Source organism: Nyctibius grandis, chromosome Z (assembly GCF_013368605.1).
Source record: "Nyctibius grandis isolate bNycGra1 chromosome Z, bNycGra1.pri, whole genome shotgun sequence".
In the NCBI taxonomy this organism is placed as follows: domain Eukaryota; kingdom Metazoa; phylum Chordata; class Aves; order Nyctibiiformes; family Nyctibiidae; genus Nyctibius; species Nyctibius grandis.
In genome coordinates, this window is record NC_090695.1 from 67964271 (window position 1) to 67988489 (window position 24219).

Consider the following 24219-nt stretch of genomic DNA (forward strand, 5'->3'; position numbering starts at 1 on the left):
TGAGGGCGAGTGCTCAGGGACGCTGAGCTCCCTTCCCCTGAGACACGCTGGTGCCGGGTGGCGGCAGAGGGTACCGGTGAGCCTCACGAGCGGCCCTGCTGGCGCGGCGGTCCCCGCAGGCGGCACGAGTCGTACCCCAAGCCCCGGCCGGCCGCGGTGAAGCGGGGCTGGCACGGCCGGTGTCTCAGGCCCTCGGGGGCCGGGCGGCAGCGCCCCCCGGCGGCGAGGCGTGGCGCGGCTGCGGGACCTCGCAGGCAGGGCCGCCGCGCCCGAGGTCCGCACAGCCGCCCGGCCCGCCCCGCCAGGGGGCGCCCTGCGGCCGCCGGCGGCCCCCGCCGCTCGGGGCCGCGGCGGGTCAGGCCGGGCCGAGCTGGGCCGGGGAGGTGGGACGGCGGCCCGGCCGGCCGCACTCGCGCAGCCCGGGGTGGGGCCCTGCCCGCCGCCGCTCCTCGCCGCCATGAGCGCGGGGGAGGCGGCGGGCGCCGCCGTGCCCTCGGTGCTGCCCAGGGTGCTCTCGGCCCTCTTCTACGGGACGTGCTCCTTCCTCATCGTGCTGGTCAACAAGGCGCTGCTCAGCGCCTACAGGTGAGGGCCGGTGGCGCGGGCCGGGCCGCGGCAGCGCGGGGCGGCGGGGCCTGTCCCGGCCCGACCCTGCGCTTTCCCCGGCGGGGGCGGGTTGTGCTTCGCTGCCGAAGCGGAGCGGGGCCGCACCGCCCGTCGCGGAAGCGTTTTCGCTAGGCTTAGCACAACGCAGGGGCGTCCCTGCAGCTGGGGCCCCACGGCAGTCAGCTGGCGCCTTTTAACACCGGAGATGTCGGGGGAAGTGCTGAGGCTGGGGTGCGCCTCTGTAGTTTCAGCCCAGCGCGTATCGCTTCTGCAGCACCACCCGACGGCAGAGTCCTTTGCAGGCGTATTTTTGAAGCACCCCTGTCTTTTCCTCGAAGGTCTTCCGTTATTCCCGGCATCGAGGCTGGCGTTTCGCGGGTCACACCAGCTCAGACCCTTCAGAGAAGCATCGTTTCCCATAACTGTTAGTGCCAAACAATCATGTTACCTTCCTGCCAGCACCTTTCTTTTCTGAGGTAGCCAAAACCAAAACGTGAACCTCAGAAAACCTCTTAATCAGAAAAACACTGAAGAACTACGTCTGTTGACCTGACGTGGGGGTGCCGTATGGAGTCATTGTCTTGTAGCTGTGGTCTTCTCACCGTTAATATTCTTTACTTAAAAGGTTTGCTCTGTTTTTGCTGTTTTTTAGTTCGTTAGGAACTAATAACAGAAAAGGAAACAAACCCAACAAAATGAAAGGAAAAAAGTAAAAAAAGGCAAAACTTGCTGCTATTTTCCAATGTTCAGTGCTATTTGAACACATCAGAGCTGTATATAACACCTCCCAGAAATGATACATGAGGCAAGTTGTGATTTTGTTTTATAGAGCTTTTCATCGTACAATCTGCAGCTCCCTGTAAGTCCCCAGCGTTATGTCTAGCACAACCATGAAAGACAGTCAAGGACAGCATGCCCATCAGTAAGCCTGCATTTTGTATAAAAGGTTTACAGCATTGCTGGGACTGTTTAGGGCTCTGCAAATCGAAAAAGTCTGGAGAAATCTGTGTAGTACAGATGAATGAAGTCTCCATATTTGTATTGTGTAGCTGTAAGTACAACACAGTTTAGGTGTCACATGATTATAAATGGAAGTCCTCTTTCTTCACCTCTTTTTTTTTCTTATTTTCCCGTTAATACCTCCGTTTCCCAGAATGACTTTTGCTACTGGCCGCTGCTAACCATTTGGCTATGTTAGGACTCCAGAGTCCTTATGGCCTTCCTGCTGCAGTTCAGAGCATTTCTTTCTTTTGCTAATACTGTGTTCCTGTCCCAGTGGTGCTCGTTTGAGATGTACATTTCTCAGCACACCGAGTAGTAGCATAGCAATTCTTGGTGGCTTCTGTGAGAAGCAGCCACAACTTCAAGGAGCCTTGATAATGGAAAATCACAAAGCTTGTTGAGAACATGGATCCTCCTTAGGCATTTGTTAGTGCAGGTATGCACAGAGAATGAAGTGGGGCTTATTTAGATTCCTTGGATGCAGGTTTGTGTGTGACCATCCCTGGCAGTGCAGTCCAGTCCAGCAAAATGCTGAGCGACTCCTGGGAAGCAGCAGGAGCTGTCACGTTCAAGGAGCTCCTAGACACCTAAGGCTTTTGGGCAGAGAGGATCCAGAGACTACTGGTAATGGCATAAAGCAGGCATTCATCGTAAATAACTTCTTTGCTTGTATTTTAATATGCATACAGAGAATTAGCAGTTACTGCCACACCTTTATTGGTTTAAACTTGATATAGATTTGGGGGAAAAAATGGAGGGGCTCAGGCTCTTCAGGTGTCCTGCTAAAGTTTCTACTTCCTTAACATTAAAGTATCCATGCTTTCAGCTAAAGCTAACTGAAAGGGTATGGTAGGAACGTGGCTGTTTTAGCAGACAATAGAAGTTTCTACAACATTTACCTAGGTACTTTAATTTCACAAAAACATATTGCTAGTGTGTTTGGGCTGTGGAGATAAGCTTCCAAGTTAGGGCAAGTACAAGAGATTCAACTTACTGTACCATCTCAGGAAGTGTAGTGTATGTGTGAGGCCACTCAAAAAATTATGCATTGTTAAGAGCTCTCCAAGTGTGTTACTTTCACCTACAAATATACCCAAAACAATTAGCTTATTAGAATTGATCGGCTGTGCAAATGTTCTATTTTTTGGACACATTTTATGTTTTGCAGCAGAAATAAGGTGTTAGGACTCCAATAACTGTAGCAGTTCCTGAGCTCTTCTGAAAGACTGGCCAGTCATTCACAATCCACATGCCTAGTTGTTGACTTTGATGCTAAATTTAAACTCTTCTTTTTTGTTGTTTTCTTTTCCTTGTTTGGTTGGTTTTCTTCTTTTCCCCCTTTCCTCGGTATTAAATATCTGTTTATGTGTTTCAGCTTCCCATCACCAGTGTTTCTTGGAATTGGACAGGTATGTTCAGAAGTAAAGCACACTAATATACTCATTATTTTGTAAGTTAAAATAATGTTAGCATAGAGATATATTTTAGGGGGCAAGTCTCTGTTAGACTGTACTGCTCGTCTTCTGGATTAGCTACACCATAAGGAAGAGTGATTTGTTTTAGTGAGATCAAGGAAATTTCAGCTCAAGTCAAAACTATTGCCTGGGAAGAGTCACACAAAGGACTGGAAATGGCATTTATTTCCCCTAGTAGAGTTTGGTAATTAAGAGATCTGGCCTTAAAAACTGCCAAGATTTGTTCTAACAAATGCATGGATCCTGTGAGAGTCCTTGAGTATTTGTGGATTATGTGCAGAGACATTGCCTCTATTTGTAGACAAACAGTGTATTTCCTCATAAATCTCTCCCTCCTTTCCCAGCAGTTTTCCAGTAGGACTGCCATGCAATTTTGGTTCTTTGTTGCCTTATTTGCCTGTGGGCAGTCTGCAGTACTGCAGCAGAAATATGGTTTTTGTTGTTGTTTTCTTCGTTAGTAGGCATCATAGTAAAAGAAAGTTCAAATGGTTGTGTATGTGGTCTGTAAAGAAGAACATGTGACTCTGCAGAGGGATGGTTGGGAAAGATGGAGCCTTGAAGCAAGTGTTGTTTAGGCAAATTCATTTAAAAGAGAGGATGTATTTTCTGCCAAGGTTACAAGCTAAGGGGTAGTGAGGAAGACGTGAAAACAGGGTACTGCAGGTCTGGTATCTGCTGTTTGCTGCTGAAGAGAGTAGAATGTCTAGTAAAGTCTGCTGTATGAGAGGGGGAGAGAAAGTGTTTCACACATCCAAACAGCTCAAGGAGACACACGTCATGTTTCAGTGGAAGCCAAAGACTAGAAAATGTGGCAATACTTCATGTTAAGGGCAGTTATATGGCCTTGTTTCTTTGCAGAACCTAAGACTAACTGGCATTTCCGTTTTTTTGTTGATGGATCCTTCCAAGATTTCCCTGAATGGTTTGTGAAGTGCATATAATACAGTATAATGCTTTAGTGTGTAGAACATTACTCCACTTGATTTTCTAGATGGACAATTAATGGATTTTTGTATAAGGAAAATTTAACATTTGTTTTTCCCTCCTGGGGCCAGCATTAACTCTTATGATGTCTGATTGCTTAGATAGTCTCCTTCATTCTGTCCCTATCTTTATTATTCATTCCTCATGTTGTCAACAGACTGATCAATACACAACCCCCGCCTCACATTACCAAAAACGCTGTAGGAGTGATTCTGCAGACTAAACGCTCTGAGTGAAAATAGCATGATTATTCTGGGATTGTCTCCTGTTTTATTTTTCCAGCTCCTTCTCAGCATGCATTGTTTCACAGAGTGCCACTACTTTTCTCTATAGCCAGTAAAACATATGTCTATATTGTACTTTTAAATCAATAGCAGGCAAAATTGGTAAGAATAAAGTTATTCCAGTTTATTCTTTGCATGCTGTGTTGTTCTTTTAAAAAGAATATGTAATACCTAGCATTTGTCAAATGCATATAAAGATTTTGTCTTTGAAGCAGTTCTTTCATTCATACATTACACTTTTGCTCTTACATGACTTCTTGTTTTTTCTTTTTGTTTAGATGGCAACCACTATACTTATCTTGTATGTGTCAAAATTAAATAAGATTGTTCACTTCCCTGATTTTGACAAAAGTATACCTGTGAAGGTAAGGATTAATATTAATAAGAAAATGTTATCTCTTGTAATGGCATTCTTTCTTATGGAGACAAGAAATGAAAGGAGAACAGAAAACAACTTTGCATTTGTTTGTCCAATGTGTTTATTTGTATCTTTGTTTCATTTAGTATTGGATTGGATCATTTTAATTTCACTGTGGTATTCTTGCTTTTTGTTTGCTGAGAAATCTGGTGCCATTTGGTTATGTATGGGAAAGCGTACTGTACAGCTGGATGAACTCTTTCAGATTCCTGAAGTATTTTTCTGGATGTATACAGCTCCCTGCGGGATCAATGGGAGATCTGCGTTTAAGAAAGAATTTTGATCACAGCGTGAAAGGCCGTTTGGAAATTTGAATGGGACATGTGATAAAACAATAGAAAAAGAATATGTGATAGACGGTAAACCCTAACAGCAATTGATTCCAAATGTAAGATTTATGCTCCATAGGAGGGGCTAAGATAATGCGCACCAAAGATAGTGTAGATAGGGGCTAGCTGCACCGTACAGGCCTTAAGTGTGTACGGTCTAAAGAGGCAAGATAGAGGGAATAGGAGAGAGGATCTTTTATTATCTCAGATTGGGAACTAGGATCTGAAGTGATTGTAGCAATGGTCCTTGTAGATTTTTGCATCCATGTGCAGTGTTGCTGGAGCTTTACTTTGATGCATAAACCTGCATATTTATGTCTTGTTGCAAGGTATTGGTCAGCGTTTGCTCAGAGATACAGACAAAGTTAACTCCCAGCTCTGCTGCAGAGCTCAGATATCATAGCGTTTCAGGCCAGCATCTTCATTGCAGAATCTTGTCTTAACTATCAGTATGAGATTTACTATGAATGTCTCACAGACCATTGGTGAATGCTGTTATTTTCTTAATACATGCTGAAATCATTGGCATTTCTGCATGCAGAAGTCTTGTAGGAATATCTATGGCATTGAGTATAAAATGGACAATCCTTATTTTTTCCAAAACATGAATGAAGAAGGTTTCCCAGTGGGTAGTTTTGAGTTCAGCATATAAACAGCTTGTTGAGACCTCAAAAGGTTTCTTCCCTTTGCACCCCTCCAGTCCCACTACACTCCTTCTCTGATGTGGCGTTCACTTTAAAATCAGCACAAGGGCATTAAAGAGTAGAGCACCCATTTTCTTTGTCCTAATAATGTCTATCCTTTGGAAGACTTTCCTGGATATGCTGGGAGCAGTCAACACTGCAGCATCCAGGACTTGCGTGTTGTTTGTAGTGCTGAATTTGACTAGTCACAGTGAATCAGCTGGATTGCTCATTGTTGATTTCTTTAATTTTTAAAGCACCCTTTGACTGACTATCCTTTTGACAACTTTTACTTTCATTGACACTAAGGTTATTGTTGCTTTTCACTCCTGGACTGGTTTATGTCCTCAGTGCTTTCAACTAGAGTTTTAAAGTAGCAAAGTGCTTATTTTAATGAGGAAGCTTTGGAGTTCCTGACCCTTTTTAAGTAAATGTTCCATTGATCTCTGATTTTGTGCTGGATGTTGTGATTTTGCCTTTACAATGGATGAAGTTCAGCGGAAAGGGAATGTAATGTCAGCTCTTTTTTCATGCTATGAATGAAGATAGTTTTCTAAATAAAAATCTGCAGAAGAGAGAGTGTATTACAAAATTTTTGCAGGCTTGTGTTGACAGGCTGAATATTTATTCTTACTTATACTCCTCTTACTTTATACTCCAGTTTACTTTTACTGTTACCTTCACTTAAAAGTTAACTTTAGTTAACTTTAGTTAACTTTCACTGTCCTGTTCTCTCTCCTCTGTGCTGTAAAAGAAAGACAGAATTTTTAACATTGATAAAATGCAGCCCATTCCTCTGTATGGTTTTCCAGCACATAGTGATTTGAGAAGACATAGCCTGTAACAAACACAGGGTCTCCTGAAGCGTGTATAGGCACAACAACAGCAGATACTACACACGTTAAGATCTGTTTTGTCTTTCTGCCATTTCAGCTCTGCTTGACTGATAGTGAATAGATGTACACACCACCTTTGTCCTCAGTGATTACTTTGGCTGGGTTTAATCTTCTGCAACTTTTCCCTAGTGGGAGAATAACAGTTTTGAACTGCAGCTGAATATTCTGTAGGGATCCCTGTCTTCTGGTACATTTTCTTAAGGCACTGTAGTTCTCTTATTGCTTCTCTGTATTGTGTTAGGGCCCATACGTTTCTGTGGGAGTCAGTCTCATTATGCTAGAAGCTGGAAATGGTAAAGTTTAATTTACCTCTAAATATATATCTTTCCTTCGTAGTATCTCGCATAGCATAATTTGTTAGGTAGATCTAAAATGATGTATCTTCCAGGCATACTACTGTATGTGGAATACCTAGAGAAGCATAGCATACTTACAGCATATTCATTCTTTTATTCCACCTGTTCTCTTGCTTATTTGATTACTGTTATTAGTATTACTTTTATACCTAAAATTCAAGTGTTATTATGACTATTAATCTAAGGATTACAGTACATAAAATAAGATTGATTAACATTTACACTAAATGGAGTCTGAGTCTCACTAGAGGTAGGTTGTGACTCTTCTAATGAAATCAGTGAGGCTGTGGTCATGAACGGTCACATGAATGAGAGCTGCAGATAGGTTTGCAGCATAGTTAACATTTTTTTTTCTTAAAAAAACCCTCTGCCTTGCTAAAAGTACCTCTGATATCATAGTTATTAAATTCTATCAAATAAAGTTTCTCAACTTCAAAACATAATAATCTGAGTTGTGCTTTCAATTTTATCACAGTTGTTTCCTCTGCCTCTGATTTATGTTGGAAACCACATAAGTGGATTATCAAGTACCAGCAAACTCAGGTACAGTAAATGGAAGTTATAAGTAGACTGGATTTTACCCTTTTCTTTTGTGGGGGTAAAACATAAACACATAAAAAAAGCATTAAGTAGGGACTTAAATGCATATGATGTCTGTCTGTCTGTCTAAACCTCTGATACTATTATGAAATTCTTACGGAAACATTTGATCTGCTTACATGTTGTCTGCTTCTTTTAAGGGGGGCTTAGCTAGGCATGTACTGACAGAAAATCACAATACTCCTTGTGACAATGAAAGTGCTTTCACTTTCCCATCATACCCAAGCATCCAGCTTTTCTTGTGTGTTATAACCCAGCTAGCTTGAAAGCTGTAAGAAAGGTGTTTTTGAAGGAAGAAGAATATGAAAAAGATTTGTACCATGATGTCGGTGCAGGTTACTCAGGACACACCAAGATATGGAAAAACTGCTGTGTAGTGGGGTGGTGGCAGTGGCGTAGCCCTGCTGAACACCAAGGGCAGGTTGTGGAGAGACTACTAAAGGGCTCACTGGCTCCTATATGCCCGTAAGCATAGATCCATGAAAGTTGTTTCCGTGCTAGTGACAAAAAGGTGTAAGCTATGTAGAGGACCTGCTGTAATGGATTGAATTTTCTGGTCAAATTTTCTATGGAAGAGGAGTGCGGAAGCATGATGGCTGCACCAGTATTGGAGGATACAGCACTACCATCGTGGTGGTTTTTTGTGTGTTATTACAGGCTCCTGAGGATTTGATAGTAAACTAAACCAAAACACAGAATTTTGCAGGTTTTCAGAATTTCATAACTTTGAAATGTTAAGCTCCTGATTCTGCAGCTGTTTGTTGTACACATTCAGAAGTTGTTCCACTGAAGTGACTGTTCAGGTAGACATAAGGACTTCAGCAGTACTGTCCCTAGTACCACTTCAGTCAATGTGAACATAGAAGTAATTTCAATCCTGTAAAAGTTTGATTCATGGGTTCTTCTTTGCCCCATTTCCCTAACTGTAATTTTAAAATAAAAAGTTTATTAGGTTATTTTAAGCATAAGTGCACCATCTCCTCCTCCTATGACTAACATACTTCTTTTAGATTTACCATTCATAACTGATTTTTATAACAGAAAAGTAAGAATGGCTGCAGTGTTTCTACCATTAACATTTTGTTACATTGCATTTTGTTACATTATGTGACATTTGTTTACCTTATGGAATTTTCCACCTTGTTTGAATTGTCTGTAAGGTGTAGGTGATCCCATGCATAACTGCAAAATGTCTGTTGTAAGTGATTAAACTCTGTGTTAAGATTTGTGTCATTTATTAATGCAGTTGCTAATAGTTATATTAAACAGAGGACTAATTGGTCCATATGGCTGTGCTGCCAGATTTCCAAAGTGTCAGATGCAAGTGTTTTCTCAAATTAATCAAAAACGTTTCCAACTGCATCACTCCCTGTAGACCAACAATATGTTGTTCAAAAGTAGCTGTTTGTTTAGTAGTTGCACCTGGTCCCACCTTTGATGTTTCTTGTACTTCCTCTGTTTCTTTGTCTTGTGGATTTATTTTAGGTTTTGAAAGTACAGCTTGTTTACTAAGCATGTTTGCTTTGTATTTTATTTCTGTTATATTTTTTCAGAGACAGGTTTATTTTGTGTCCTTTAAGTTTACAATAGAAATAGTTTTTACTTACCCTGCCTGTGGATTCTACAGGAAGAATTATTTAATAGGGGCTATGCTAGGTAAAAAATAGCTTTTATATTTCATTTCACTGATGCAGACGAGCCTTTTAGAAGGTAACCAGTTGCATTGTTTTACAAACTGGCAGATCTTGTTATTTTTCAATGATTTGATTGTCTAATCTGCCTCTAGTGTCAGACTGACTTTTTTTTGTGTATGCTGAGTGGCTGGGGATTTGGTTTGGTTGCTTATTGCTGGACTAATGGTTTCATCCTCTGCTTAGTAAAATTAGGTAAGAATTAGAACATTAAAATGCTATTAATCTGATGCCGTGCTTGGATTTTTTTTTTTTTTTTTTACAGTTTGCCAATGTTCACAGTGCTCAGGAAGTTTACCATTCCACTTACTTTACTGCTGGAAATCATCATACTTGGGTGATCTTTTTTTTTTTCATTTAAGATACCTTTATTTTAGATTGTATCAAATGGATTACTTGTGGCATCTCATCAGAATATTGAATGAGTGCTTTTTACTGAGAAATAGAGAAAACCAAAAAAAGTGGTTTTATGTGCCTTTTTTTTTGAAGACATGGGTACATGCGCTTTAGTGAATATAGGAAAAAAATTCAGCTTGCTCTCATTTACACAACTCATTCTCTTGACTTGCACAGGAATCAGGTAAGCAGAGCATGACTCAGACACGTCTTTTAGCGATTATGGTTTGTGTCTCATTTTGGAGGCCCCTAAGCTGCAAACTACTTCAAACAGACAGATCCTTACGTTTCAAAACAGTAAGCATAGTATGGCAGTCTGCTTATGTAGAGTAGCTTTCTGGGTCAAGTCTAAAAACATACCAGTTTAATGAAGCAAAATGGTATCTAGCAGTGTGCTGTCAGATCAGAAAACCCCTTAATTATAGATGCATCAGTTATTTTTAATGAGAAATTAAGAAGCGTATGCTCTTGCAGCTTGGGATCACTAGTTTCAGTTGTACCAATTTGGAAGAACAAGAATATAAATACGTCATACTTTGCCACCATCATAGTTCTATCCAGATGACTTGCACTTGGTTAAGGCGAGGTCGTAAGGGGAAGAGCGGCTTGCTGAAGCTGAACCCAGGCAACGTGAGAGTGATGGTCAGGGGAAAAGCTTTTCAAAAAGCCTCCAGGTAGACTGGCATCTCCTTTTGGCTGAAGCAGCAGTTGATCAATGTCATTCATATTTGGAGATGCTCCAGGATTCTTTTCTAGTTACAAGTTCTCACAGGGAAAGCAGAACTTGCTGTCTTCTCCGGTTGGCCTGAGGCCTCCCGCAAGCAAGTGAGGAAAATGTGAGTCAGTGAGATTGTCATCAGTTCTCAGCTGGACTACAGCAATGTTGTGTATGAGTGCAAGCAACATCCTAACCTAAGGGAAGCTTAAGAGCACAACGCTGTATTTGTACAGACTGCTGCAGTCTGTTTCCTCAGGGCTGAAAATGAAAGGACTTCAGAGAGTCTATGCTGGCTTACCTCAGGATTTGAAAAGTAGTCAAGGTTTAGGTTGTTACTGTTGAGATTCGTTATGATCAAAGCCTAACATATCTAGAGACTGCACACAGCTTTGTTGTTGGGACAGTTGTCCTCATCTGCTCTCCTTTGACACACAGGATTTCTCCGAGAGCATTGCACATTTTGCTTTGATGGACCTTTTCTCACAGGCCAGCTCAGAGCTAAGGGCTGGCCTGAGAGAATGACTAGGGGAATGTCTGTAAGGCACATTGCAGTATGGTGCAAAAATACTTAAGACATTTCTAAATAAAGTAATACAGGTATAAGAAGCAGGATAGTTTTACGGTATGCTTTTCCCTACTCTGTGGCAGTGCTGATGTAGATGTGCTGAAGAATATAATATGCTTCTGTGCTTTCCCCTCCAAGTACAAGGTTTCAGTTTGACTTGAAAATAAGTATCTATTTGAAAAATAGCCCAGATAGTGTGCTGTACAGCATCTTCCCCAAGAAAGATGAGATGAAAAACTACAGAGAGATCTGTAGCGATTTTCCTTTATTGAATTACTGGAAGACACTGAAATATGTCCATTATTAGTACCAATACACAGTAAATTACAGTTTGTTCCAGCACTGTTGCTTCAAACCTTTAATCTTTACTCTTAAAATTATCTAGTAGCAAAATGCTCACCATGCTTTTTCAATCTCTGTTCTCAGGGCCAAAGTCTGACACCGTGGCACATAGTCAATGACATTGCTTCTGTAAGGTTATGAAGGCTGCGCCCTGTTGTTAAATGTTCTGTGATTACTAATTGCTTTGAAACTTTTCAGGCGGACAGCCATTTAATCTCCGCTTCAAATAATGAAAATGTGAACTGTCTAATTTTTGTCTACAGGAAACGATACCCACTGAGTATTATAGTCAGCGTATCTGCCATCATTCTTGGGGCTTTCATAGCAGCTGGGTAAGATTTTAATTTGTTATACAAAGTCATGAGGGACAACAGGAAGACTTTCTTCCGGTTAAGTGCCAAGTAAACCTAAGTTGAGATCAGTTACTCTGAATTAAGTTGATTTGGAAAATCTCTCTACTGACATCATTGGGAGATGCAGGAATACAAAAGGAAAAATTTAACTCCAGCTGGAAGTATTTGGGTGTTTCTTTTTTTCCCCCTGGGTTTTCCATGTTTGCAGGATTGTAAATGAAGCAAGTTAAAACTGTGTGAGGAATGCTGCTTTTATTTCATAGTATCAGTATATTTTAATAATCTTAGGAAATAGGTTCTTGTTCTGGGTAGAAAGACTGATCTTTTGGTTGTCAAATATTGTTTTGAGTTACGCAACATTATTTTTTTAATCACTTTTAACAAGTTCAAATGTGAGATTAAGTTCACAAAGCACTCTTATGTTAATCTCCGCTGTTTTTTTTCTGTTTGGATATTCTTTTACTTAACTGGAAAGGTAATGTTATTTTTTGTTTCTTGGCTTTGATGTGTATAAAGGTAAATAATTTCCATGTGATGTGACTTGGACAGAGCCATGTCCTGTTAAATGAATTACCCTATATCCATGAGGTAACTCGTCAAAACAGAAAGGATGACAATATGTCTGGTCTGACTGTAAAAAACAAGTTGTTATACTTTATTCCCTAGCTACGTTCTGTGTTAAAAGAAATAGATAAGTATACTCAGTAATAATTGGACAGGTTGTCAGAATTGAGACAGATGGAATTTTTCACAGAATGAAAACTGAACATTTCCTGCCACTTCCACACTGACTTCTGGGAACTCTGATGACTCACTCATTTGTGAGGGTCCTGCTACTGGAGAAATGTAAAGTACCTTGACTTATAAAGAAGGCTTAAAGCAAAACCTGTGACTTGCTGGAGTTCTCAGGATTTGTATTTCCTCATTTATGATACTGCAGGTACTATGTAGGTAAACAAGGTAGTGCGATGCATTGTATACTGTTTGCTTATTTACAATATAATATTTCTTTCCCAGGTCTGATCTGTCTTTTAATCTGGAGGGCTACACATTTGTATTGCTAAATGATATCTTCACAGCAGCAAATGGAGTTTACACAAAGCAGAAAATTGATCCAAAGGTAACTGTGGGGTGATTAGGTTGAATTTAACATAATGACAATGTGGTAACAGGGGCTTACTTCTTATATGACATTATGAACATACAGTTATGAACTAATAAATAGTTTAATTTGCTTTCGTATTTCAGTTGATATATGTATCCTTAATACAGAACACCCTGGGAAAAACTTGTTAGTAATATCTCAGGCCAGGCTTAGATAAACTGTATTTTATTTTTTCCCAGGTCTTTTAGGCAGAGTTTGTAGTGGCTTTAAAATGTTGGTTTTGGCTAAAAAATAAAATAAATCAAACCCAAAAGCAAATTGTTTACCTGTAAACTTGATATATGTATCTAAGGAAGATGACTTTTTGACTAGGAACACACTTTAAGTGAGATTTATGTAAAATAAACTTGTGGGTAGGAACAGAGACTTCACCAGTTTGAGTCAATAACAACTGATATATTTTTTGGCTATCTAAAAGCAGGTCCACAGGAAACCCAAGTACACCAAAGAATGAGGCCATACCTTGATACATTATACTTTGTGTAAACATAAAACAGACTGCCCTTCAAATACAGTGCCATGAAAACATACCAAGCCATAGCAAAGAGCGGTCTTGGAGATGCTGGACAGAGGTTTTGTCACTGACTTTTGTTGGTCAGTCTGTACAGTGGAAATATATATTTTTTTAATAATCTCCAGAGTCACATCAAATCCAGACTCCATATTTTGCTTTATGAGCAGCACTTAACAGCCTCACAGGTTTCTGCAGAATACGGAGTTTCATTTTAAAGCAAGAGACAAGCTGGAGAGATTTGCTACATAGCATGGCTGAATCTGGAGGAGGGGAAGGCAGCTTTTTCACTGCCCTAATCTTCTGCCTTTGTGTCAAGCAAGTTAACCAACAGGATATATGGCATCCCTCGAGTTTCTTGAAGTTACATCAGTTACCAGTGATCACAGATGCCCCATCTAGGAGTCAGGCTTCATTAGTTTTCCTGCTGTGCTGGCCCCAGGGATCCACCCTGCCCTGTGCTTTTGTGGTTGATTTGCAGTGGATGGAAGGGTAATCCCTTGACCAGGCAGAGACTTATCTGCAGTCTAAGACAAAAACAGTTCTGGACCAGTGCCTTGGGAATTTTCTGACTAGCTAGTGTTGTATAGAAACTTTTCAAGGTATAGCAGAGCAGTAATATTCTGCTGAACATACAAAGTGACTGAAATGGAAACAGTTCAGTACTAAACACTGAATCCAATGATCGCAAGCTTGTATTTTAAATGGAAGTGTATTACGTTTTGTCTGCTCATTGACAATAATGTCAGAAGTTTTGCCAGAGTAATATTCAGTATTCTGCTCCCAAATGGCTTGTAATTCCAAACACCGTGTTTCATTTTTCACAGGAGTTGGGAAAATATGGTGTCCTCTTCTATAATGCTTGTTTCATGGTGGTTCCAACACTTATTATTAGCTTTTCTACTGGAGACTTTCAGCAGGTAAGGAGCAATATTCCATATCTCAGGCTGGTAACTGTATTTTGTTCAATTTTTTCAGTTGGGGGGTGGGTAGGGGTTTTTGTTTGTTCTTTTTTTTTTAAAGAGGTAATCCTACTTCCATGTTAGTGACTAGTATCTGAAATACGTGACTTGAACTTCCCTTCACAGGTAAGAACCTGTAATTATTCACTCTGAGGAGAAGCTGAAGCTATATGATAGCCCTTGTATGAGTCTGTTTAAAAACTAATGTGTGACTAGGACTCTCAGCTAGAGCAATTTGTTGGGAATCCAGCCGCACTGTGTGATTTACCACATGCTCTGAAATGAGATTGCGAATACCAAAACCAGACAATTTCCAGTCCTTCTCTCATTCTGATGCACAGAACAGATTCCTGTTTAGTCTCAGTCTAGTTTAGTAACCTGTATTTTACATTCTTGTAGAATGATAGGCAGACTCTCCATAGCTAATAGTAATACAGTATAATACTGTAGGCAGTATGTCCTGGCATGTAAAGTATCAGACCAGGAGGTTTGTGTTGTTTTTCTGTCTGCCTCACAGACTTGCTGAGTTGCCTTTTTGTTACTAGTAAAATGAGTCTAGAGACTCTTATTCCCTTTTGGAAATATTTGAGATATGCCACTGAAAATTGTTACAGAACTTGTGGGTGTCATAAATCATTCCAGTGTCCTTTGTTGTATGTTGTTGTGCCCTGGACTCACATGATTCTGTCATTGTGTTCTTACAAGTCTGCTTTAAGTGGAAAAATTGTCATTCCCTGAAAAATGATGGCTTTAGATCCGCTCTGAGTGTGAAATCTCTTCTTGTGATGTCAGTCCAATATGACCTTGTACCCATTTAGGAAAATGCTACTGATGTCCTTCTTGGCAGACTTACTGGTGGCCAAGTTTGTGTAGCTGTAAGGTTTCAACTGCTTTCCCAGCAGTCATGGCTGGAGGCTGGAAGAACTGGGCAGGGGAGTTTGTCTTGTTGCTAGATCTGTTCCTTGGCAAAAATAAAGAGCACATTGTGCCCACATGTTGATTTGGCACAAACAATTTAATGCTCAAATTACCTGAAAAAAAAAAAATATCAGAGAAATGCATAGTGCCTATTTTGCATATGCATCAGCTTGGTCACTTAATATTAAAAGTCCCATTAAATGATGTGGATAGCTAGTGTCAACATGATGCACAGAGATTAAATCTCAGAAAAAATGTAGAAAATGGAAAAATACTGGTGAAAAGTCAACAAATCGTTGTAGATAACACCTGTATTTAGCAGATTTTCAGGCCACAGAAGTTGGCTTGCTTTTACCCTAGCAGAGATTTTTGCCTTGATCCATCACAGACAATGCACAGCATGTACCTTTTGCCAGTCAAAATATCAGTACCCTGTCTATGTGATAGGGAGATTGCTTCTGCTCCTCTAGCTTTTTCCAGAGCGGTAGCTGCCACATCTTGTAGAGACTACAGTGTGCGAGTGTCCCAGTTATTCATCTCTCCTTCACCAGCTGGATGAGTAGGACAGGAAAGCATAATGCAGTGGAAGAGAAATGAAGCCCCAGAGTGTGTCTTCGTAACGCTTCACAATTTGTTGTTGCACACCAGCACAATTCTAGCAGGGCAGAGCTGCCCAAGATCCCTCTAATTTATTACCTGAGGTGCTGGAAGCTCAGCTAGACACAGCTCAGCATGGACTAACAGCCTTTGCCCTGTTTCTCAGGGGTGTGTTCAGCCTTTGCTGAGTTTTGTGCTGATACTTTAAACTAGGTGACTTTAAACTGACCAGATTAAAATGAGTTGTATCGTGGAGTTACTAGAGATGGAAATGTTTCATGTGACATGTTTCTTAGTGACTGCTGTGTGGCACTGAGTGCTTGTTTGTTCCACATCACTAAAGAGCAGACTTCAAAGTGATGATTTAGCCTTTTCATTTACCTTCATTGATGGGAGACCTTAGTAATGCTTATTTAATCTACTTTTGAGCTCAAAAATGCAGGCTTAGACCTTGAAAGCTGTTCATGAATGAATCTATGGTATAAAATAGATTTCAAGGAGATTATTTATTTATTTGCTTTTCTCTCTGTCTGATATAAATACTATTTATTGTATAATATTAATCACAATGTTGGTATCTGTATCAATAAATGTAAAAATACAGATTCTCTGTGTCGTGTTTGTATTCATTGCTTTCAGTGTGTAATTTTTTATCTGCACTACTATATATGTTACAAGAATGTGTCTAGGTATCTTGGGTGCTGTCATCCTGTTGTCTCTGAAGTTAAATGCATCACTGTTTCCTGTAGTAATATAAAAATTTTGTAGTTATAATATAAATCAAATATATTTTGTGATTTTGTACATTTGTGTATTAACTGTATTTTATGTGTTTATAGTTGATTATATAGCACATAGTTCTCCCTCTCTTTTTTTTTTTTTTATAGGCAACACATTTCCAGCACTGGACAAATTTTTTATTTGTCTTTCAATTTCTTCTTTCCTGCTTGTTGGGGTAAGGACACAGGGCAATCAAGTAAGACGTTTTAATGACAGTTTTTCAAATTGCAAATCTCAAATGTAAGACTCAGTAATAAGTTATTTTAAAATTCAAAGAAAAAATATTTTTCCCCTAGGCTTCTGTCTTGTCTTTTAATTATTTCTAATAGTGTAAATAACTGTTTCAGTACTATGTTGTTGACTTCACAAGTACAGTGGACAACAACATGACATTTAACTTTTTACTTTCTTTACTCAGTATCTCTCTGCTGGCCGTCTCTTCTGATTATCTAGCTTCTTTCCAGTTAATAGAAAGTAAGCTGTTTAGTATAGGAACCATTTCAGTGTGTTTGTTCTTTCATGTACCTGGAAAAGTATGGGAGACTCAAAAGTAATGAAACAATGGTTTGTTCCTGTTGGAACTGCAGAGTCAAAGCGAGAATAAAAAAGTGAGTTGGATCTTGTTCTGCTCTTTCACACGTCACCAACCAAGGGGTCAAGCTAACTTCAAATACTGACGTTTAAAAAGCGCAGAAAATAAGGATGACTCTGCTAGAGCTCAAGTGGCACATTTTAACACGTATTTTGAGTGCTCTGTATATGCACATTGTTAACTTAAAACACAGATCCACAGTATCTTTTTTTAGGGTTTGTAACAGGTAGAATTGAAGATCCTAGCAAAATACTGATCCAGAAAATGTTGAACATTTCAAAGTGTTGCTAAACTTCTGAGCTCCCTGGAAGGAATTTATAACATTTTCTCCTTTGCTTTATTTAGGTTTCTCTTGATGTATTCTACTGTCCTATGCAGTCATTACAATTCTGCGCTTACAACAACAGTAGTTGGTGCCATCAAGGTGAGTTATGGAGAAGAGGGAGAAGAGGGAGATGAGAATGCTCAAATAGACAGGGAAGAGCATTGACTCAGCAGTGATCCTGATTATGCTTTGAGCTTGGAACTCAAAATGATGGCTAATACTGAGACACTGTTTGTGCCATACATTTTGGAGATCCACACAACAAAGTGACCTTGTTTTCTTCCACTGAAGCTTAGGTATACTCTAGAAAGCAATGTGAGTATTGATTTATTTTTATTTTTCCTACATCAGAAACTTGAACCACTTTTAATTAAAAGAGGTACATTTAACCACATCTCATCAGGCACTGTCACCTGCGTCTGTTCCTTATCAAGTTACTGCGAGTTAGTGAAGGTAGCCTGGTGCAAATCCGTTGCAAACTGGTACAGACCAACCCACTTTCACTTTGGGTTGAACAAGTTTCTGTTGCTGCTAATAGACAGGGCATTAATAGGTATAGAATAATGGCTAAGCTGTAGTAAGTAGTTTATTGCTTTATGGTTAACTGCTTCTGTCTCTGTGTGAGAACTTGTATTCTAGCTGAATGGACTATTTCATATTGGTTTGTATAAATTCTGGTCAATTTGATCAACATCAAAACATGCCTATCTTAAAAACTGAACTTGGTGTCCTTACAGTACATTTTGTCTAACCCAGTTTAATTTAAAACCAGTGCAACTTCCTTTGTGTTGATAAGGCCAGCATGTCTGAGCAGGGAAGATCACTGTCTGAATAAGCACCTTTTTGTAGGCCAGCTTGGAGAGAAGCATGGAGCTGTAAGCTGGAAGAGTTTTAACAAAAGATAAATCTTGTGCAATTGTGAGCCACACAACTCTCAGGATCCAAACTAGCTTAGGCACAGGAATAACAGTCCTCAGGGTGCTCCCTTTCATGGGTGACTAAGGAAAACAATACCTCCTCCATAGCAAAATCTGCAAAAAGAAGATGGTATTTCTTTTTCTACAATTTTTTTTTCTGAAAGCTGGCAAGATTAGTCTTGTAGTTTTCATTCTGTTGTTCTGAAAGTGTTCTTTTAAATTTTATGTGTCTGCATTGAACCATTAAAATGGAGCAACACTATTTCTATTTTCTGAGTAATAATTAGTCTTTGAGACATTTTGAGCAGCTCTAAAGTTGAGAAGCACTTTATGGTGCAGTAGTCCCCAGTAGAAATTTGTAGAAATGATGTCATTGTCCAGGCTAACTGCTAAAACATTTGAAACCAACAAAGTGTTCGTAAAATGATCACACGGTTCTATAGCTTTCCTTCTGTCTATAGGGGACAATTTTCCCCAAACTTGATGGGGGCAGGGTGAGGGGTAGAATCTTTAACTTTAAGGTGTGCCTGCCTTGAACTTGAGCCAGCTGCTTTCAATGCACATTTAGTTGGCAAAGTAGGGAGTTAACCCTTTTAAAGCAATAGTAAAGAGCTTTTGGTGTAACTTTAAAGCATATTTTTTATGCTAGAGAACCCAAAACCTGCTTTGAAGAAATAGGATTTGAAATGAGCCTTCCAAAGATTAAAAAGAAGTATATTTTCAGAAGGTGGCCATAGCTCCATTTTACTTAACATCAAATAGCTATTTTTATTTTCTTCTTTTTCCTTTTTTGTCCCAGAAAGTCACGGTGCATTGCATGCATTTAGAAAACATATTGATTTTGTTGTTCTGTTTCGCTGTTGCATTACTGATAAGGTTGACATCCCATGAAACTAATTTAAACGCTGATTTTAGAGTGGCCAGCAACAGAGTAGAGCTTTTCCTTAGAAAAATAAATTAATTGATATCATTTATGTTGGCGATGAAAACTGACTTCAATAAATGTATGACTTTTGTTTCCTTTCAGAATATATCCATTGCTTACATCGGAATGTTGATTGGTGGAGATTACATATTCTCTGTGTTAAACTTTATAGGGCTAAATATTTGGTGAGTGGAGCTTGAATAGCATTTATTTGTTAAAGCTGAAGATTTCTCAGTGAGATACAGTTTTATGTTTTGTTTAATTTGGCCCACTTGGGTGATGCAGTTTTGAAACTCCTGGCCTGAGGATGCACTGCCTCAGGATGTAAAGTTCATTACAATTAGTTATGTCTTTTCATGTCTGTTTTCAGATACTGAATCTTACTATGGTAACATCTTAACTATGGAAACATACCTGCAGTTTTACTATGCGGGGTTGAGTCCATTCTTTTTTTATCAGCAACAGTTCTGAGCTGCGAGGCTTCCAAGTGAAAGCCAAGTGGTGTGGGAAGTGAGAACACTGACTGAATGAGTTGGGCCTGTTGGATATGAGCTATGACTTGTGAGTTGTTACTTCTTGTGTTTGGATGAACTGTTACATCTGTTTGTATGAATCTGTTGGAGGAACTGATAATTTATCTTTGTCTACTTAGGGTTCATTTCTCAGATAGCTTGCATAACTCTGAGGCACTCCTAATTTAGGCTAGCTGGCATTCTTTAATCCTTTGGAAGGAAAGGTACATACCAATAAAATGTTATATACGCATCAGGTATCTCTGACACCTCTGTTCATTCTCTTTTCTTTAGTATGGCAGGAGGACTGAGATACTCATTTTTAACCTTAAGAGGAAACAGCAAGCCTACACAGCCTGGGGATGAAGAGAACACACTTCCTGAGTCAAAGAGTTAGCGAAAATGCCTGCCTTGAAAGAGAGTGAAGATGCAAGTTTGTTTAGCATTGCTGAGAACTTAAATAAGTACATACTGTCACATATTTGAAACAAGAAAGAAAAATCTACCTCAGTTGCCACAGATGTGCACGAAACTAATTGGTTCAGAAATATTCTTGCACACCATGTTTTTTACTAGTTTAATTTTAGCTTTTTTTTCAGCAGAAGCTGATTTATTAGAAGGAATGCCACGAGCAAATCTCAAATTGAAAATTTCTTCCTTTACCTGTACTTCGGTGCTATTTGTTCTGTTTCAGTGTCTGCGAGTGCTCTCTGAGGCAAAACTGTCTGTAAAGATCATGAGCCTTGATTCACCATTGCCTTATACCATATGCAATCTTTGATATCTGTGAAGAGATGAAGGTTGCTAGTGATTCAGGATGATTTCATGTACACATTTGCTTTTGTGTAAGTGACTGTAGAACGTGTGGGGCAAAGAGGAGAAATGTCCCAAGATTGTTCCCCGTGTAAGCGTTGACTGAAGAATTCAGGATATGGCCTAGTGTGTTAGGTATACATTGTGTACACATTCTGTCTCAGTCTTTTCCTCATCCTCAATAACATCATGGTGTTCTGCTGCAATTGTCACTGTTGTTATAAGTGTACCCTCACAACTTTGCTGCAGGATCAAGGAGAGAAGGAAATGGAAAGAAGATTTTTTATATTCAAAAAGTTTTTTTGTGTGTGAGCCAGTACCGAACAGGTAATTAGGAGAGATAACAAAGGTATTTTTGTTTAGGTACATTTGTCTTTTTATATCACAGTCCCCTCCTCTGATGTGTTGTCTATAATTACCTTTTAATGCTGCAGAGAAGTGATAAACTACAAGAGGGGAAACTGATTGATATGTGGAAGACTAACTTGTGTTTAAATGAAGAGAAAATATCAGTGTCTTTTTGTGTCTTACATATGCAGTGAAAGCCTGCCTGGTACTAGTTTACGCTTAAAATTCAGAATAAGGAATCATAACAAGCCCAAGGGGTTACTACAGTGGGCACGGCTGGTCCAGTGCTTAAAAAAAAAGGTCTGAAATCTGATTGATTGTGTTATTATCTGGGACAATAATGGCACCTTTCTGTATCTTTATTTCCTTCCCTGAAAATACAGTTGATAATGCTTACCTGTGTCTCTGAGGTTATAATAGAGTTAATATTTGAAAACGCCGTAGAAGCATTGCAGCACTGGAGGACAGCAGAGTAATTAATGTTGTTGAAGTTTTCAACTCCCTGCAAGCATGAGCCAAGATTTTTTAAAATAATCAAATCAAAAGAAGCTTTTGGAAGACCATGACATGGAACCAGGGTGATCTAATGACGTTTTATCCCTGCTTGAATTAAAATACAGCTAAATCTGTAAAGCATTACTGTTGTGTGTAACATGTGAATGACCAGACTAGATTAGATCTAAGAAACATGTGAGTAGGTCACACCAGAAGCTTCGGGGAATGACTGGGCTGCCTACTGCCTGCGTGGATTTGAATGGCAAGGGGAGTAGTGACTGCAGGTACTAGAAGTGAAATTTAAGGGCACAGTCAAAGTGGAAACAGAAGTCTGGGCTATCCAGTTTCTGACAGCTGGCTAAGACATGTGAATTTCATTTTCTGCCTATTGAAGAACTGGGAAGGGAAGAGGTTGCTGCAAATATTATAGGGAGATCTTCCGGTTTTTAAAGATTTCTTTTATCCTTAAAAAGCCTTCGATATTTTTGGGTGTGTGCTTTTATAGGACTCCTTTTTCTCCAGATATCTCTGCCTCCAGAATCCTAATTGTTGAACCTCATCTCTCTGGAGTGGGATAAGGCATTGGAAGATTTTCATTAATTACGACAAGATTGTGAGAGCCATTTGATTGCAATATGAATGGACATATAATAATGGCACCTGCAAAATATGATGTAGTTCCTACAAAGGAACAGCTAGTGTATGCATTTAATTCATTAATATTTTGCTATACCTTTTATAAATAAAGAGATGCAGATTATAGTTTTAACAAGTTTTTCATTTTTTGTGTGGATGGACATGTAAAATGCTTTTAAGCATACATGGATAGCATGAATATTTGCTTTCTGTATGATCACCTGCTATACTGTACTTGAAGTAGTTTCATTAGTTCATTCTGTACTGTAGTGGAAGTGATTTTATTTAATTAATTGTTCATGTCATGTTTTTGAAGTATTTCAGACTTAGACTTCTCACCTACAATACAGATGTGATTCCCAAAGTCTTTGTGATAGTATTACTCAGAATAATTTAAAATATAAATTTAGGGATAACCAAAAGTAAGTATTATCTAGAAGAACTTGCAAGTGCTTGCATCCTTTCACAAAGCAACTCAGCTTCAGTCACTTAGTATTTTCCTCTGTATCTTCACAGATAACGTTGATTTCAGTAAATTTGCTGGTCGAAACTCTGAGAATATGGGCTCAACCAGGCACAACTCTCATGTTATGGAAATGGCTATTTCATTCAGAACCTCAGTAATTGTGTCTTTCAGTTAATAAAGTAATTTTAAACTCATTTCTCTTAGGGTACATCTGTAGATAGTCCTAACCTTACTTTTGAAATATTAAAACAGTTGTAAAACTAGATGACTTAATTGCTGTGTGAAGCTTCATTTTCTTTTCTTTTGGAAAAATAGTGAATATTGTTAGAGGAAATATTAGTCTTCAGAATACATATTGAAAAGAATTATTAAGTAGGCTAGTTTTGAGAAATACTGGATTGACTTCTGAAAGTCACATTCCTTCACAGAAGTGCCTTGTGGTTACATGCTGCTACATGAACATGCTGCTCTGAAGCTGTGCTTCAGTACCAATTACCTCTGAGGCAGCTCTAACTCCTTCATATGCTGCCAGTATCTCTTTTTCAGTTGGGGTGTAATTGGCCTCAGAGCCCTTGTATCCTCGACTCCAAAATCCTAGGGGTCGACCTCGAGTCTCCCCTGGCACTTTCTGCCAGAGGCTCCAGGTAGGACCATTGTCCCCAGCTGAGGTGTAGAGCACATTTTTAACATCTTGTCCCATACGGACTGGTCCTATGCTGCTACATGAACATGCTGCTACAAGCTACAGAACTTGATTTTTAGAAGTCAGTCCAATATTTTTAAAACTTTTTTAAGTTCTACAGGTGGCAAAGTGTATCTGCAAAGGAACATACAAAGAAACTTAAAAATGGTAACTATTAGAAAGGAATATTGTACTGTACATTGATCTGTTCATACTTTTAATTTTATAGGGATTGCTTAGCAGCGGGCTAGCTGTAATGCAATGAGATAAAGAGTGAAAAAGTACAATGGTCACCCAAAGAAGCTTTCTACCTGTACAATGTGTAAGGTTCTTGCAATGATTCCTGTGAAAGTCAGAGAAGCAATGCCTCAGGATAAAAACAGACTGGGCTGGATGAACAGTTCCCCACATTCATAAGAATTTATTATTTTTCCTCTCAGTATCTCGGCCTGATTTACAAGTATTAGGTCCATGAAGTACTGTAACCATATCTCAGACTCATTACCAGCCTCCAGAAAAGAAAATGTCAAGGGAGCATGGGCAGAACTGGAAGTACAAAAGAAAAGACTGGCAGCTATGGAAGTCTGCATTATTACTCCATAGTCGAATAGAAGTGTGTTTGTTTCTTTTTCATTTCAAGGAGGTATTCAGCATCATTCTTGCATATGAAGAACACAATGCAACTTGTTCATATTTAAAGCATTCCTTGAATAGTGAGTGATTCTTTGTGGAATTTGTGATGGTATGAAAATATTTTTTGAAATTTAATATTCAGATCTTTTTTTATCTGACTGGCCTTACTTATGGGGTAAAACGAGGTGTTATGGTATAGAAGACAGTAATTACACTGAAATTTTAAGAGGAAACTGGGTTGTTA

The 24219-nt window shown here is 39.3% G+C and overlaps 1 protein-coding gene across 5 annotated transcripts; it reads left to right on the plus strand.

The window, feature by feature from the left end:
• Positions 1 to 427: 427 nt before the first annotated feature.
• Positions 428 to 22933, plus strand: SLC35D2 (solute carrier family 35 member D2). Of its 5 annotated transcripts, none has more exons than XM_068423169.1 (12): positions 428 to 585; positions 2984 to 3017; positions 4630 to 4716; positions 7509 to 7576; positions 9590 to 9661; positions 11609 to 11677; positions 12716 to 12818; positions 14202 to 14294; positions 16739 to 16806; positions 17569 to 17647; positions 19493 to 19575; positions 20197 to 22933. In XM_068423169.1, exons 1-12 carry the CDS (start codon positions 458 to 460, stop codon positions 20297 to 20299), a joined length of 987 nt encoding a protein of 328 aa, XP_068279270.1. In that variant the 5' UTR covers positions 428 to 457; the 3' UTR covers positions 20300 to 22933. The 5 variants fall into 5 exon arrangements, with proteins under 5 accessions (XP_068279270.1, XP_068279272.1, XP_068279271.1 ...); XM_068423171.1 differs by lacking the exon at positions 20197 to 22933 and adding an exon at positions 19761 to 19796; XM_068423173.1 differs by lacking the exon at positions 428 to 585 and adding an exon at positions 2170 to 2232.
• Positions 22934 to 24219: the final 1286 nt, after the last annotated feature.

Excerpts from the sequence above, each read along its gene's own strand:
- SLC35D2 (XM_068423169.1), top strand. The coding sequence starts at position 458 with ATGAGCGCGGGGGAGGCGGCGGGCGCCGCCGTGCCCTCGGTGCTGCCC. Across the intron at positions 11,678-12,715 it reads GGGGCTTTCATAGCAGCTGG|GTCTGATCTGTCTTTTAATC; the intron begins GTAAGATTTTAA and ends TTTCTTTCCCAG. Across the intron at positions 14,295-16,738 it reads CTACTGGAGACTTTCAGCAG|GCAACACATTTCCAGCACTG; the intron begins GTAAGGAGCAAT and ends TTTTTTTTATAG.